At 40.2% G+C, this 16,724-nt stretch overlaps 1 protein-coding gene across 1 annotated transcript in view; it reads right to left on the bottom strand.

Moving 5' to 3' along the window:
• The window catches only part of grik3 (glutamate ionotropic receptor kainate type subunit 3), a 94,681-nt gene extending 78,176 nt beyond the window's left edge, over window positions 1–16,505 (bottom strand). Inside the window, exon 1 of the mRNA XM_076890129.1 lies at window positions 15,591–16,505. Coding sequence (XP_076746244.1) covers window positions 15,591–15,705 — 115 coding nt within the window. The 5' untranslated portion in view covers window positions 15,706–16,505. The remainder of the gene's footprint in view (window positions 1–15,590) is intronic.
• Between the last annotated feature and the right edge of the window lie 219 nt (window positions 16,506–16,724).

Raw genomic sequence — 16,724 nt, 5'->3', positions numbered from 1 at the left:
AGCGCTGAGAGACATTACATATTGTTAAGCCAATACAGAAGAAATACACTGAGAATAGACAGTGGACTTGGGGGTAACGTTTCACCCTTTAACAATGGAAGTTCAGATCATTTTTGTGATGCTAAAAACACTAGGTATTTATACATATAAAGCAATCTGATTACACAACAATGGTTGAAAAACATCAAGCATCCGCCATGGCAGAGATTTCTCACTTTTTTAGCGACTAGTCTGATCAGAACTGTAAGATAGTCTGATGCATTTAAATATAGGTTATGGAAAAACAATCACTCTTTCCATAGCTTCCTGCAACCTTATTGACCTGCTGCCTTTTTCAGTACATATAAAACACATCAAATGAGTGATGTAAGCAGTAACAGCCACTCTGTGCTCATTTATGAAGTATCATTCAAGAGGCATTACCTTCAGTATTTAAGAAAACATATATTTCCATAATGATACCAAGATATACAGAATTCAAGCACAACATGAGATTAAAAAACACTAACATCAATTAATTTAAATGATATCAGCCTCAATCAGTGATCAATTAGCCCTCAACGAATTAGCCCAATGGCAATGCTTTCATGTAGAGCTGCAAGATAAGATTAAATTTAAATGTTGAAATTTTATTTTATTACTGATGTACACTGTGCTTTAAAAAAAAGCATTTTTATTTGAACTTTAATGCAATGCAATTGGCTACACAGTGGCAAACACTGTAGACAAAGCCCATCTGTGCCATCAACTGAAGGACTGTCATTATTCCTTGCTTCCTTCCTGAGGACTGAGGTTATTTCCTCCTCCATCGCCCCTCTTGGTTATATTGACGGAACGGCAGTGTGGCATTAAGAGGTGAAGGCAAAAACTGGAAAAACTGTCTTTCTTCAACATCCTGTCTGTCCAGGGAAGTAGAGGGCTGCAGAGTCACACCCATTTTGCGTAGTGCAAATGGGAGAGTGGGAAAACTGGTGCACAGAGAAATGATGGACCCACCTGCACTATCCCTCTGGCTGTAGACTAGAGATGCATAGGGGCTCTAACAGAAAGGGTTGTAAGAATGCCAGACAGAGCAGCAAGGCAGCTGTTACATTTCTCTTGGTCTCGGGTGGCCTGCACCCCGAGTATGAGTGTAAAATAACTGAGTCAGATTTAGGAGGAGACTCCATCACTGCTGGTACTAGATGAATAGACTGTCTCAACTCTCCAGTCCATTGCTTTTCTTTTAGAGAGTATGTCTTTCTTACTCGGTGTTTTTCTTGCTCATGTTACAGCGTGCACTTAAGAGTCTGCCACTGACTAACAGTAGAGTCCACATTTCCATGAACCATTAATTATGTTATCACACAGACTTCACTTGTAGATTAGTCATGGAAATGAGAGCCATGCACATTTTTCTTTGGTATAAACTGTAGGATGGCATGTTCAAGTTAATTTTACCTTACTTGACAATGTAGATCTGAGAATTGCACATGTGCACATAAAATGTTGATACTAAGCAAAGAAATAATCGGCCCCATTTTTCATGCATTGATCAGCTTTGGTGGACTTCCACCACTGAGCAGTAGTAAATCATTTCCACATTGATGACCTCCAAGAGGAAAGAGATTGGCCAAAGAATCTAATATAGCAATAATGCACCTTCACATCTGATATAATCCTGTTGTGTTTTTTTTATTTAGCACATTCATTTTGACATGCAGTACCAAGCACAAACAATACTATTTAATGTGTGACCTGCAAGTAGATAGGATCTCTCCAAGCTTCAGTCGCCACTGACTTTGTAAGAATGACCTGTTATAATATAAAGGTAATGTAGTCAGGAATCCTTTATTGCCACAATTTAATCCAATCAGTGTATTCTTAGCCTAAAGTTCCCAAATAATGGTTTAACCTTTAAGTTACATTTTCTGAACAGGAAAAACAATAACCTCCAATATCTTTCATTAGCAGTGAAGTAAGGTGACGAATGGTACAGTACTTCACATGTGCTCCAACCAGAAGACACGCAACAAGCTTTCCTGACATTTCCCTGGTTACCAAAATTATAGCTCTGGCTGACAGATATCGCTGTATAAACCTCTGACCTTGACCAGTTAGTCTATATGTTTCTCTTTATTCCATCTTGTTGACAATGCAAAATGTGTAGGACGTAAGACATACGTTTCTCCTTAATATGCCCTCAGAACAATCTAGAATGAAGACCATATACAGCAATGGTGCATTTCTATAGCAAGCATTAAAATGTTTCAGATTAAAAAATATATATATATATATTTTCATCAAAATCACTAGTGAGAAACACTTAGCTTGGTCACTTGCTCTGCTAAATAAATAGCACTGACAAGTAATGTAATGTTTTTTCACAAAAGGTTTCTATCTTTATCATACAATATACCATGCCCTGAGAAGAGTTACGTTGTGAAGTGCTCCTATGTAAAAATAACTGAGCAGAGATCAAATGAAAAGGACAACAAAATGCAGAAAAAAGCAGTTAAAATGATTCCTATGCATCAGTGACGTGATCAAAATAATTGCATAGTCGGTTTGGGGGGAAAAAACGTCATGCTATCACTTAATGTATCTTTATCATCTTTCCTGTGACCACTCAGAAATATGTAAACACAGACATCCATTTAAAAAGTGATATAAACCCACATATCATTTATACCATGGTTACAGAGTTCTTCAGGGACACCTGATGAAGCAGATATTCTGTCTTTAGTGGATGGCAAACACCTTGACTGGTTTTTATGTTTTGACTGAACAAATCAATCATGTTAGGACTCAGTCATCTGCTGCAGCTGTGCTTCTTATGTAAATGGTTGCACTGAGTGTCATGGTGGTTTTACTTTTCAATACAAGCCTCTTCAAGCACTGTGAAGTCTATCACCCTTATACCGAGGCCTTTTTTCATATTTTGGAGCTGCGGCACTATAAGTAAAGGATGTATTATACTCCACATCTAGTAAATGTAGAGCCGCTTAAATCACCTAAATTATAATAGATGAATGAAGCAAATGTACCATCAAAGATAAAAGTTCACAGAAAGCCAGGTGATCAAGAAAAAGCAACTGCAGTGGTAAGGCACAACTCTGCAATTACTTTTGCTATAGGAAAAATGATGACAGGAAATAAACCAAGGAAAGGACACTGGCAAATGTTAGCAAGTGAATTTTTCCAAAGATTGACAGCTGCAAAAAGCCAACTGGGGAGTAAAGGAAGAGTTTCGACATGAACAAGCATGTGGTCACAGAAATAAGATATAAAGTGGCATGGTCTTAAATGCCATTGCACACATCAAAAATAGTCAGCAAGTTATTCTACAAAACACGAAGCCATCTATCACATTTCAAGTCATACTCCATATTTGCCATTTGTGACTTGAACATGGACAATAGCTTCCAGGAGCCAAAACAACGGATATGTCATTTCATGTATCTTGGTTGAGTGGGCTGAGTGACTGGAGGTCATGCCAGCTATCTGCTGAATCAAAACTCGCAATGTGGGAACACAGCAGTCCTGCTGTGTCTGTCCCCAGAGGCAGAGCAAGGGTCCAAGGGAGCTGAAAGCATAACCAGAGTAACAGAGCTGTCTGATGCATGGGATGCAATGTTTAGCTTAAGACGAATATGTAAAGTCTAATCTTTCGGTTCAGCAACCAAAGCATGCAACAGCCCATTAATGGGCCTGGGGTTAACCATAAGTCCTCTGAACAAATGATCTTTTGAGTATTACCATGCTATTTTTTTCTGAACCATATCTTGTTATTTAATCAAACAACATAACTTCCACTTTAAAATGATAAAAAAGTCTGTTACGAGGAGGGTGAGATAGCAGCACTTGTAGCACAAAAACACCCCCCTTTACACCAGTAGACTGGACTTCCTGCCTTAACTGGGACAATTTCAACATTTAATTGACATTTTACAATTTTTTTTATCTCAATTAGGCACAAGTACTTAGGGTTGAGTACAGAAAGTATTTGAAGATCATGGTTTGGGTTAAAATATACCCTTTTCTAATACTATCAGAAAATATACAACACCTCCAAATGCCTTAAAACAGGTGGCCCCCAAAGTTATCTACTTGCTCTTTTGCTGCAATATTTGTACACCGATAAATGTTGCGGCAGGATCAGCTCAGAATCCATTCTCAAGTTAACACAGTTTTGATTGGCAGGATTACCAACAATTCTAGGTAGGCCTGGAAGAGATGGGGGACATAACACTGTGATGCAAGGTCAACAACTTCTTACTGAATGCCAGCAAAATCAATCAAACTGCTCTGCCTAAGATCATGGAGAAAGTAGTTTGTTCAGCCAAGTGGAGTGTACCATTGCATCTACACTCTTGGCGCTACAGAGCCGCAACTAGTAGGATTATAAACCACAGCGACAGACTATCTGCTTCTACGCTCAAAGAAAAAGCTCTTTTCCTCAGGCCATCAGGATTGTGAACTATGCCCTGCACATGCTTCATACTAGACTTGGCCAAGGAATTACAGCTTGATTGCTGTTGCGTGGGCATAACTCTCAACTTTAAGGAATTCAAGTGTCACCTGAGGCTAATGCCAGAACATAAAAATAATTAATACAGTCTATGATTTGATGAGTTTCACACCTCGGGCAGTTCACCCACATAAGCCATATGAATCAATAACCCGGGTCAGAGTCCTTCGAGTTCTCAGTTCTGACTGCTTTAACTTTCAATCATGTCTACCAACTCAGTGATTATAAATGCCATGATGACTCTCTTCTTTTTCAATTGCCTTACTAAAAAAGACATTACACCAGGCCCATTTGCCATCGCTGGTGTTAGCAGAAAGGGACCAGTATCTGGAGCAAGCACTCCTTCACATAAACCTCTTCTGCGATTGCAGTGTAGTGCAACCTTGCATCAATTAGAATAACAATGCTTTATTTTTACCGGCATCTGGATAGACTTTTCATTTTCCATTGATTATCTTTTGTAACTGAGAGATCAGGACTCTGAGACAATGCAGTCAAAGCCCTAAAGAACATTGTCGTATGTTAGCAACACATATGTCCTGGCTGGATGGCATTTTTTTGAACTTTTTCTTCTTTGACCAGCAATAAGAAATGTCAAGCTTCATATGGTGCATTCTCTCATATGATGATGAGCTTGCACCACACTGGACACTGAAGCCGAATGAGGAACAATTATGAAGCACCATGTAATCAAGGTGGTCCCTGACAAGCTGAGTAGAGTCTGATGAGCCAGTGTGTCACTCTGGATCTCCAGGGCTCCACAGCTAATCAGCCACCAAGGAGGGGCTCAAGGGGCACGATCACTCAAGCCCTCCATCACCACATTGGAAGGAAGGCAATCACCAGCTTATTTCCATGTTAGTTCCACCCCCACCCCAAACCTTCGACTCTCAAATCAAGGTGCACAGATGACCAGGGAAGTACTGGATGGAAGCAAAGGTGGCTGGAGGGTGCAATCAACGGTTAGGAAAAAAGACAAAAGAAACGAAAGACCAAGAAACTTTTGGTTCTGCAAGAGATTTTTTTCAAGCCATTTAATATCTTTAAAAAATCATGAATGGATTGGAAACACGAAGGGAGCAGATTGAATGAGGCTCAATTGCTTTCCTACCAGCAGGCTTATAAGATCCTGATGATTGGGCTTGCAAATTGAAATGCAAGTCTTGTAATACAGTGTGCTAAGGAGACAGAAGGTGTACGGGTCAAAAAGGTGAGAGAAGGGAGTTCTCATTTTACTCTGGCAAGGAATTACCACAATGAGCATATGTTAAAGTTTTTGTCTGGTGAAAAAGAGAAGTGAAGCGATGAATGCGACTTATAAGCTTTATTTTACCCACCTTAAAAAGAACAAGATTTAAGTGGTAATTTTAATCTTTTCATAAGGACGAGAAGATGAGGGAAAGAAGAAGACAAGAAAGAGGACCAGAAAAGGGGAAGACTGGGGTCCCTTTAACTATGGTATGTGTAATTAAAACAAAAAACTGGAGCCCTGTCGTACAGCTAGATGGGACTCGCACTTGTAAAATTCACCACACCACATAATTGGAGGTAATAGCTCCTCCTGTCCTGTTTCAAGATTAACAGTGGCTGGAGAGGCTTCCCTTCACTAATAGCCACCACTCAAAAAATCATTGGCGCACACACACGCTCATCCTGTCGCCTCTGACTGTGCTTAGTTAGAATATTGATGAGGAGCTCAAGCTATGTTACAGACTAGTAGATAATATAAACCTGTGGATTGTGCTGCACCAGGTCCCGATAGAACATAACACACAATTTTCCATCTAATCTCAAATTTTCATATATGTCGGAATATGCACATTTGACAAGAAGGAACTAGCACATTTTAAATCGATTTATTTAATTTAAATGGACCTGACCACATTTAAAAGAATTGTCACTCTGGCAGACAATACGCTCCATATGTGAGCAGTGCAGACAGAGGCTGAGCAGGATATTAACTGAACATTAAATCTCTGATGCCAGCATGCAGCCAATTATTTTTTTAATGTGGTCAATCTTCTGAAAATTATTAGCAACAATATAGCTGAAAAAACATATTGGTGTAAATGGGAGAGGCAAATGTCTGCAATCGCAGTTTGGCTGTTTAAACAAAAATTATTTATATATGTATTTGTCAGGAATTAAAAGAAAAGGAAGGCAAGAGACATAAAAGCCTCATCATAGTTGCATATCTTTATTGCCATCATCATTCCCACTTCCCTACGGTTTGTGATATTAGAATAGACTTTACAAGACATTTGTAACATTGACATTTCTAAACAGTGTTACAGTTTAAATTTGTAAGCTTAGATTTGTAACCCTAGACATGTTATTAAAGTAAATTGTTCTTTTTTTCTTCTCCAAGTCCCAGTTTTTACATGTAGATGCCATGGACTAAAATTACAAGCAACATTTAATTGAGGATTGATGCCATTTTTAGCAAACGCATAGAGGCAAATGCAACATTTTACATAGTAAATAGAAATTGTAACTGTGCTTTAAAAACTGCTAATCTTATTCAGCGCTAATGTTTTTATGCCATTTCTGACTAAAATGGCAGGCAAGAAGGACATGCATTGTTTGCTTTAGCAGTGAAAATAATCAGACTAATACACTGCAGATGCCTCATTAAATTTGCATATGATTATTGCAGCATTACTTCAATTGATCCTTTTCATCAAACCAGATAATGCTTCCTGATTGCAGATTATTTTGGAGCAGGCAAATTCCATGGTATTATATTCAGTCTTGGTGAAAAGCAATTAGGAACATAGCTGGCAGTTTGTCTGATTTTATTCAGAAATTAGAAATCTTTCACTGAACTAATTCTGTTTTATTTCTCTATACGAGTCAAAACATAACTCTGACATTGAGGATTCAGATGGGATATTAAGCAGCATTTTCTTAAACACTGTAACCACTAAGCAGGAAAGTTTAGGGGGGCAAAAGCAGATGAAATTTCTTAAAGCAAAAAGTGGAATGTCCTGTAGTTAGAAGATGCTGCAACATCAACATCAAAAAACATCAACAAACTTCTTAACCTGATATAAATAACACTGACTGCGGATGCAATGACAGTGCAACAGCAACACTGAAGAGAGGAAAACAATATTTGAGGCTAAAAACAGAAGCACTTGAAACTGAAAAACATGATTTAGGAACAATCAGAAGCCTAATTCTTCATTAACTCTCTGTGATAGAGAATTGATTTGAACAAAAAACCTGCTGCTTAATCACAAGCTATAATCTACACTAATCAATCTAGATCGCCAACTAAGTGGTTACTATGACAGCCATCTGTACTTCTGAAACCTCATCTAAAAGGGTATAAAAAAAACCCTCAGGGACAGATAGTTGCTAGGGGTTTTTTTTGGCTTTACATTAAAAGCTGCAATTCATACAAGCATCACTAATAGCTTTCCTAAAACGTCCTGCCAGCCTCAAAACACCCACAGTCTCTCATTCTCTTTCCTGTCAATGATAATCTCTGTCTCATTCCATATATCTGAGGTTGGTCACATGCAGACAAGCTGTCTTCAGATGAGTCACAGGGGAACATTTTTGCGGTTAACCACACTGTTCTCCGGGGGCGACCTGGACAGTAGATCGGCAGCCGGTAAAACACTTGCTGAGACGGAGGACAGACTATCCCAGATTGTCTCGCCTGCACGCAGTGCGAGTGCTGTGTGGAATCTTCTGGGTATTGGCTGTGTTAACTAAATCGACATTGGCTTCCAACCTCCTGGCTATCCATCAGTGGAGGGATGAGTAGAGGGGCTAGCGAGGTAACCCCTGAGTCTTATGCAGTTGTAGTGGTAGTCCTCGCATTTGTTATTGCTGGGATGAAAAGGAAAGGGGTGAAAACAGATGTGTGAGGCAGAGTGTGAAGGAAAGGATTTCTGCCCCCCCCCCGCCCCGCCCCCCCGAAGATATTTTTGGTGATAGCCATTCATTTGTAGTGTTTTTGGCATGAAGAGGTTTGTCTTATCTGTTCCTTCACTTTCTCTCTGGGGGGAAATAGAGGGTGAGTCTTCTCTAGCCTGCTCTCTCACAGTTGATTAGTAACTCCTGCTCTACCCCTACGCTCCAGGGACTCTATGCCAGCTCCCCTTATACATCCCCTTGTCATGCACACACTCACACTTCCTCTTTTTCTCTCACTCTCTCCCCCTCCTAAACATGTGCTCGTGCACTCACGTCTCCCTACAGTCATGGAACAGCAATTTGAGGGAATCACACAACCAAGACCTGACATTTGCAGTGCACCTATAACAATGAGAGCTTGATTAAAAGGGCAGAATGAAACAGTGTCACCCTCCATTCATTGTCCTTAGCCCAAGTCAAATAGGATTTAAACCTGTGCAATGTGGCTGATACCTCCACTGTCAAATTCTGATTGCTTTAAAGCTGCGGGAAGAAAAGGTCTTGTTATTGCAATACATGTGCATAACTGTATGAAACTGAGGTGTCAGAGGTGACCAGGTTTTACACAGAGCGTCTGGGAACAGATAAGGATGACGCTCTTGGAGGAAGGGAAAGCAAAGCTAATACAGCTCTGGTGAAAGCCTTGGTGTTAAAAAGGCACAAGAATAAAGCTGCGTTTTATCTGGCTTGGGGCAGCACACAAAAGAAGCCAGCATTGCAATGTGGTGAGTTTTAAAATTGGGATCAAAAGGTTCAAGCTAATTAACCAGCTAAATAAGAGTCCCCTAGCTTCATCTATGTAGCCACCCTCATTCTTTTTCCCTTTCCTCCGCCTCCTGCAGTATTTTGTGTGCCTATGGCGTGTGCGTGGCTTGCAAACATATACAGTCTGTCTGGAACAGTGAAGACAAATTGCTCCCCGTGCTGAAATATAAAAAAAAATAATCACCGAATTACCTCCAACAAGATCATTCTAATTAACTATGTTTTATTACCAGCATGACCCTGAAAGTGAAATGCCCTGTGATCAAGCTCTCTTCTCAAACAGTTTTGATGTTGTTATTCGACTTTTTCCAGCAGAGCCCCGAGGAGGGCTGAGATTGAAGAGTCAAATGGAAAGGACAAGGGCACATAATAAAGACAAATGGCTAGAGCATGAAATTTAATTCATTGCCTTGGTACAGAAACATTCACAAGGAAATAGCCAACATTGACATGCCATGAATTTCAAAACACTGTCAAGTCCAAAAAGCACACATCGTGCTACAGTGACATTGAGTCCCCGAGGAGCCCACAGGCGAAATCAGGCAAATTGAAGGAAATCAGTCAAGTTATTCTCTTTGATTGACACCTCGACACCGAGTTCAGTGATGAGTTTTTAAAAAGGTTTATCATCCAAATTAACAGGGGGGGGCAGGGCAGCCCCTGAAGGTGAGTGCTTCAAAGTACCAGTTCAAGATCCCTACATTAGCTGATGAGAGCAGCAGAAACCTGACTTGTAATGATGCTCTTGTATCACTACGCCTCAGTCTAACCCCTGTGCTACGTAGGTGCAGCGAGTGTGTAGTAAGAAGTACCATTAAATCCATGTAGCCAATGTGAAGTGCATGCCGACAGGGTTAATTAAGTTGCTGCTTTCAGCAATAAAGTGGTTAGATAGGTGTAAGTTTCAGCGTAACAGTTACGCAACGCACCTGCCAACACAACTGCCATGCTGGTATGGATAGTAGAGTTTAGCAGTAAGCTAAGAAAGACACTGACATCAGAGGTTCCCGACTATTCTTAGGTGCTACATATCGAGAAAAGCTACTATTGAACTACAACAAACCTGAGAAGCTGTGTAAAATTTATAAGAGATGACATTTATTCCCTAATGGGAAATTATTCTGGGAAGTAGCCTGATATTATACACTAACAGGAATATTTATATGGTCGTCAAATAATCTTTATAATTCAGTGTAAGAATACAAGGTCACCGTTTGCTTGTTATACCCTTAAACTGTAGGCGAGCGGCACATCTTTTTCTTCCTTTTGCTTTTTTTTCTTCAAGTATAATTTACATTTTACAGTACATCATTCTAATATTTTAATCCAGAAATAATCCAGCGATAAATAAGAATCTTTTTTTTTATTTGTTAGCTTTTTGGTAATTCGGGTGCACTGACCCCTATGTTTTATCCATAAAAGATTACAAATGACAACCAGTGATTTTTAACATTAAACTGCAAGTTAACATCAAACACACATATAACATTTAAGTGTTTGCGACACATTTTGAATAAAAATGAGGAAATTTATAGCCATAAGGAACTCGCCGGCTTATTTATTTCAATAGGCAGAAGCATATGCTTGCAGCAGACTTTTCACTGTGGAGCACCCACTTTGTAGTATGATATGAAAACACCATCTGGTGTGTGAGCAGCAGCTAGGCTAAGCTAGCTGGGGCTAGATAGGGCCCTGCTGTGTCACAGGATTATCTTACTGTTTGGTAGATCCACTCTATTAGCCCCTAGTGGCTTGGATTATTGGATGATCATTACTGTGTGTGACTGAACATAGGGCTAAGTACCTGCACTTCCTTTGCAGTTCACTCTTGTTAATGTGATCAGAATACACACTGTGAACACATTTCGTAGCATTATGCATTCGTTGCACCTTGTCTTTGACATAAAATCACACACACATACCATTTACCAAATATTCTCTGACTTGAACTCGTGCTGTATGTTTAATACATGATTACTGCCGTCAATGACTTCTCTTAAAAACGTGCTCTGCATGTCAGAAGAGAGAGATTACGGCACGCTTGGAGCACATGTTTGTTTGTGGAAGCATGTTTCCTTCTAAAGCGGTGAAACAGGATCACAGACGCGAAGAGAAGGCAGCACGTTCAGAAACGGGTACTCTGCTCAACAAAACGAACATCTGCCGTTTCTCATCAGCGAGATTGAAGCTAATGATGAGCCACGAGTGTGCTGACAGAGAGAATGGAATTGGATTGTGTACAAGAGCCCCAGTGAGACCAGACATATGTTTTAGAAAATGTTGTGGATAGAATATGGGTTTATATGGTGTGTGTCCGTGCGTTCGCGCACGTGTGTGTAAGCTAAGATACAGATGCCCGAGAGTGTAAGACACTGAAAATAGGCCTCTGCTATTTCTTTTGCAGTCTGTTTATCCATCCATGTTTATACAAGCGGATGAAGGGGTGTGTGTTACTGCAGGTAAAACAACCGCTGTATTCCTCCCATTTCAATCTCTGCTTTCACTAACAGATAATGGAATTACACATCAAAGAAGCTACTCTCTGTATCCAATTCTTCTGTGACCTCTACAAGCCTTTGTTCATATTCACCACAACAACTCCCAGCCCCAAGTCTCCGCCAGCAGGCTACTTATTCCCTGCTTCCTCCCTCTCTCTGCGTCTAGGGAGGGATTAAATTTAGATGAAAATGAAATATTCATTCCCACTCAGCAACTGATGGCCATCTTAATTTGATACATATTTTGATGCAATATCTCCTTATTGTTCTTTTTCATTACCAAACACTTTTTAATTCTCTGCAACACTCCTTTGGGTAATTCTCGATACAAGCCCTTCTTTTGGATTTGACTTTGTTAAAAGTAGAATTGCAAAGTGCCATTACGGTTTTCTGCGCTCTCTTGAAATATGTCTGAGTCATTTCAGATGAGACATTTACACAGACCCCAAGCGAAAAAGGATCTCAGGGAGCGTGCGAGAGGAGACTGCACACTCTATAGCTCGCTAGAAGAGTTAATCACATGAAAACTTCTCAGTCTCTCTCTGCTGCTGGTGCAGGGATAACGACAAGAAATTGAAGTGGCTCTGTGTTTGGAGAATTCAACCAAAAGTGGTGACCACAAACCCGATTTATCCCACTCAAGTTTCGGAGTGGTCACATTGCATACAGCTTCAAGTGCTGCGGAGCTTTAATGTCAGGGCTGTTTCCCAGGCAATAATTAAATTTGGAGTCTTGCCTGCCCAAAGCATTTTAGGAAACCTAAGTGAAAAATGCATGTGACCAGGTGTTGTGGAGCCGAGGAAATGAAATCAACACGAAATCATGAAAGAGATTGATTAACTGACACTGATTAAGTGCTTTAAGTATTAGGTAGATAAAGTAATTGATTATTCAATAAATCCCTGTCAGGCAGTGAATAACCTCAGTGAGAGAAAAAAAGAGACAACAAATGATAAATTAGTTTCATCAATCCGCAGATGAAAGAGACAACGTATATTAATCTGTCATTACTGTATGCTTCACTGGTAGATATATTATAATTCAAGAACGCTATGAATATATTTTCATCTGAACACATTTTCAAATCCCTGTCTTGGGAAGAAAGCAGTGTGTGTAGAGCATTAGCAAATTGCAGACAGAATGCCGCGCACTCGGGCTACAGAATAAGGCATAAAGAGCTGCTACCATATCCAATAAAATCATTTGTATACCATCTTTTTCCATGTTGGCAAACATGCAAATTATCTAAGGACGCACATTATCTTTGGAGCGAGGCGGAAAAAAATACTGCACTCGCATCCTCGAGCACTTTTTGTCTTTATTATAAAAACATTGCATCATCAACTGAAATGGTCCCTAGATGAGATGAGAGATTGCAAAACACGTCAGAAAGAGAAAAAGAATTATGAAAAGCAAGCAGAGGGAGACTAAAGAGGAGCACAGCATGTAAGAGGACAAATACAGGAGGAGTAGTCTTTTATTCCCTCCAACAAATAGAAGCTGCTGAATGAGACGGAGCGACCATCTGGCCTCAACTTAGAGCAATGCACTGTAAAAGCACTAAAATCAATGGCAACAACTCTACCTTGGATGCCCACCATTACCCAGATGGTGTACTTGGAGAACTGCAGGCCACCTAACCAAGAGCAGACACAGCACAGACAGAGAGTATCATGCTCAAATACCACCGCCCACCTCGATGAATTTCACTGGTTCGCTTATGTTGGTAACCAGTGTTGAGGAGCAACATTAGCTACCCTGCACTGACTATAAGAGAGCCCTCTGTTGGTTTTAGTGGAGTGGCTGTGACACAGAGTGCGTGCACAGACTTCCAAACCAAGTATCAAATTGCAAAAAAAGAGAGGAAAAAACAGGGAAAACAGGTCTGCTGCACATCAGCTCTAAAAAAAACGCTCATTCCTAAATAAATTGTTCTGTACAATACCCAACATTCTGTCCCCGAGAACAATGCGGTATGTTTACAATAATACACGCAGGCTGCATACACTCCAGCTACTATGATGAATAAAATTACACAATGTAAATATGGTGAGATATATTTTCTTTTCTTTACCTTTCAAATATTTGTCTGTAAGGTAAACAAATTACATGAATACACACATAGCTATCATGCATACAAATTCAGTTTTAAAAGATCCTATAGAGAGATGAGCCTTTCGATTTTTTTCTTCCCCTATTTTTGGCATTCGGGTAAATTCTCAATTTCCTGTATGTCTCTACTCTTATGAAACATAAAAAAAAACATGCAACTAAACTGATCCTGCACTGGAAGCTATGATAGATTCTATAAAAAGCAATAGTAGGACTGTAGCACATTTCAGGGTAAATTTGTCAGCACTTTGACATTTTTAAAAATAAAAGGCTGTCAAGTCTATTTCGGGTCTTCAATTGAGCTGCTGTCAAGATAAAAATAAATAAATAGATAAAGAAATAAGAGGGAAAAATGCCCTTTAACCAAAAAATTTCAGGTTAGAGCAGAAGAAAGCGAGCCTGAGGATTTATGCAGTTTCTAATACATCACCAAAGTCCATAAAGTGTGATGTCAGGAGTCATGGCTCCTCACAACACTGTAGTCAATCACAGGTACACAGGCCTGCCCGATATCTTCATATTATGTTCAGCAGTAAACATTATTCCACACATCTTGAGTGTATGCATCGTGTTTCTTTGGCTTTAATTCAAAAAGCACATTAAATATGCAGAAGGTCAACAGCGTTCACTCAAGGTTATTGTGCAATAAACTGCTGCTATACATCTTCATGTTGGAGTCTGATAACTTTATTTTAAATGTAGCTTTTCAGGGACCACCCACAGTGCTCGCCAGGAATTATGAATTACAAAATCACTGTGGGATGTTGATGATTTGTAGATATGTCATAGAAAGAGACAACTGGTTTATTAAGGCAATTCACCCGCTGTTACTGTGTAACACATGGACTATCCCTGTTTGTAACATTATTCCACTTTCGCCCATCATTTACAGCTGGAAGATGCTCTCACTCCCTGTACTCAGACTGTTGTAATGGTATGTTAATGTGGACCAGTGCCATTTTGAGTAATTGTCCTGCACTGCACTCTGCCAAATGTCAAAAACGATTTGCCTTGTGACAAAAAAACGTATTGATCTTCATTCTGTTTCTGTCTCTTGGCCGCGCAAAACGTTTCAGCGCATTGCCAGCTCCGGATGACAATTCGCACATTGTTCCACTGTGAGTGATGAGAAAAAGACAAAGCCACCAGACACCTGGCTTCATTTTTTTAGGGTCCGTCGGTGTAGATAAATGAAGTAACCAAGATTTACCTGAAAATGCTACTGTTTATATATAGTAAGCGTGTTACTCTGTGATTTGACTGATATTGTGGGAACATCCTTGTCCCCTTAATATATTATATAAGACGATATTAAACTTTTGGATGGAGCTTGTTTTTTCTGATTTATAACTATGTTCTTTAATTTGACAGACTGTCTTTAAAAACTTACTTCCAGAAGGCATGGCAATGAGCCTTATTTAGCTGGTGACTCAACATGCTGGCTGTAGCAAATGTAACAGACAAAGCAGGGTGCATAGAGGTCACACTAACCCACAATATTTCATTGCATGGTTTCCGAGTGTTTCTCGATATTACTGGCAGCGTGCGCTTTAATGCACTTCTCTCTTGTTGCTTACCATTTGCACGTCGTATAAGTAAATCTAATATTTACATCCGACCCGGCTGTGGAGAGCGGTAAATGAAAGCGACTGTTTATTTACTACAAAAACTATTTGCTGTCGCGGAGAAAGCGGAACGCTGAAATGCACTGAATAGGCATCAACTTTCAGGGTTAGAGTACAAACGTGTGTGTGCAAATGTAACCGTGGACAACTTACCTATTCGAATAACATGAGGCATCCCGTAAGAGTACTGAATCCAAAAGAGACATGCAATCAGCGATGTCCAGTAATCCCTAATCGCACTCCGGGGGAACAGCCAAGTATTTCGCATGGTTGTAAAGTCGCGGGATCCACTTTTTTAAAATTCCAAAGACGAGTCAAAATTGCTCATCAAAACTGAATTCGACGGAGCATATATGGATTTTGGAGTCTGCGACAAATCAGCGCTCATTGTACTTGGTGCAACATTCTCCCGGGGTTTCTTTTTTTCTGTTTCTCACAAGTCTAAAAGCGACCCGATCAGGATGAAGCCGCCAGTCCCTCACAAGCAGATCAGCGAAACACCTGCGAACGCAGGCTGCAACAATTAGCTTGCAGGAGTCTCTTTATCCCCTCCTACCGACGATGCTATCTGTCTGCTGGCAAGTACCACGGCAACAGCCGAGCCGGACTCCAACACCTCTGTTGAAGAGGAGAACTGCGCCTGCGGAACTTTGGGTCGTCTCGGACGATTCTGCCGTCCGAAAGCCAAACAGAGAAAAAGCGCAGAGGATTTTCAATACACTTAAGTGGCACGAAATAAAATGCTTGTTGGAGTTTAGTCACTCCAGTCTTTCATTCCATTAACGCTAACAGTTCAGAACACAGTGGAGGAAAGCAGCTCCGTGACGCTCCGCTCCAGTTGCGCACGGTGATTGCACAGGGCTGGTTATCGAAGAACGTCCAATCTGCTCAAAGGGACCCCCGTTAAACAGTGTTGATTTTACAAATCTTCCAGTTTGTGCTGGATGGAAAGGTAGTGCTGAAAGCTGTGCATCAGCGTGCGTCTGACGAGCCTCCTTCCACGGTGCCACTAGAGGCACGCGTCCTTACGCATAGTTGTCAACTATGTCCAAGAAGTGTTTTATGGAGGTGAGAGGGATCCGAATGATCACTTGATTCACTGCTTGTCCCAAATGCTGTGTACACGTACATTATGGTATTCTTAATATCTTCTCATTTTTATTATACAGTATTTTTGGGTTTGTCTTATTGCGATCTGTTGTTGTTGGAGCTTCTTGTCTTTTTTCAGACACTTAGATAGAAATTAGATAGAAATTGCAATATACTTCTTTGCCCCAAGTAAAAAGA

Source organism: Maylandia zebra, linkage group LG11 (genome assembly GCF_041146795.1).
Source record: "Maylandia zebra isolate NMK-2024a linkage group LG11, Mzebra_GT3a, whole genome shotgun sequence".
Lineage (NCBI taxonomy): Eukaryota > Metazoa > Chordata > Actinopteri > Cichliformes > Cichlidae > Maylandia > Maylandia zebra.
This window is presented reverse-complemented; position numbering and strand designations above follow the sequence as displayed.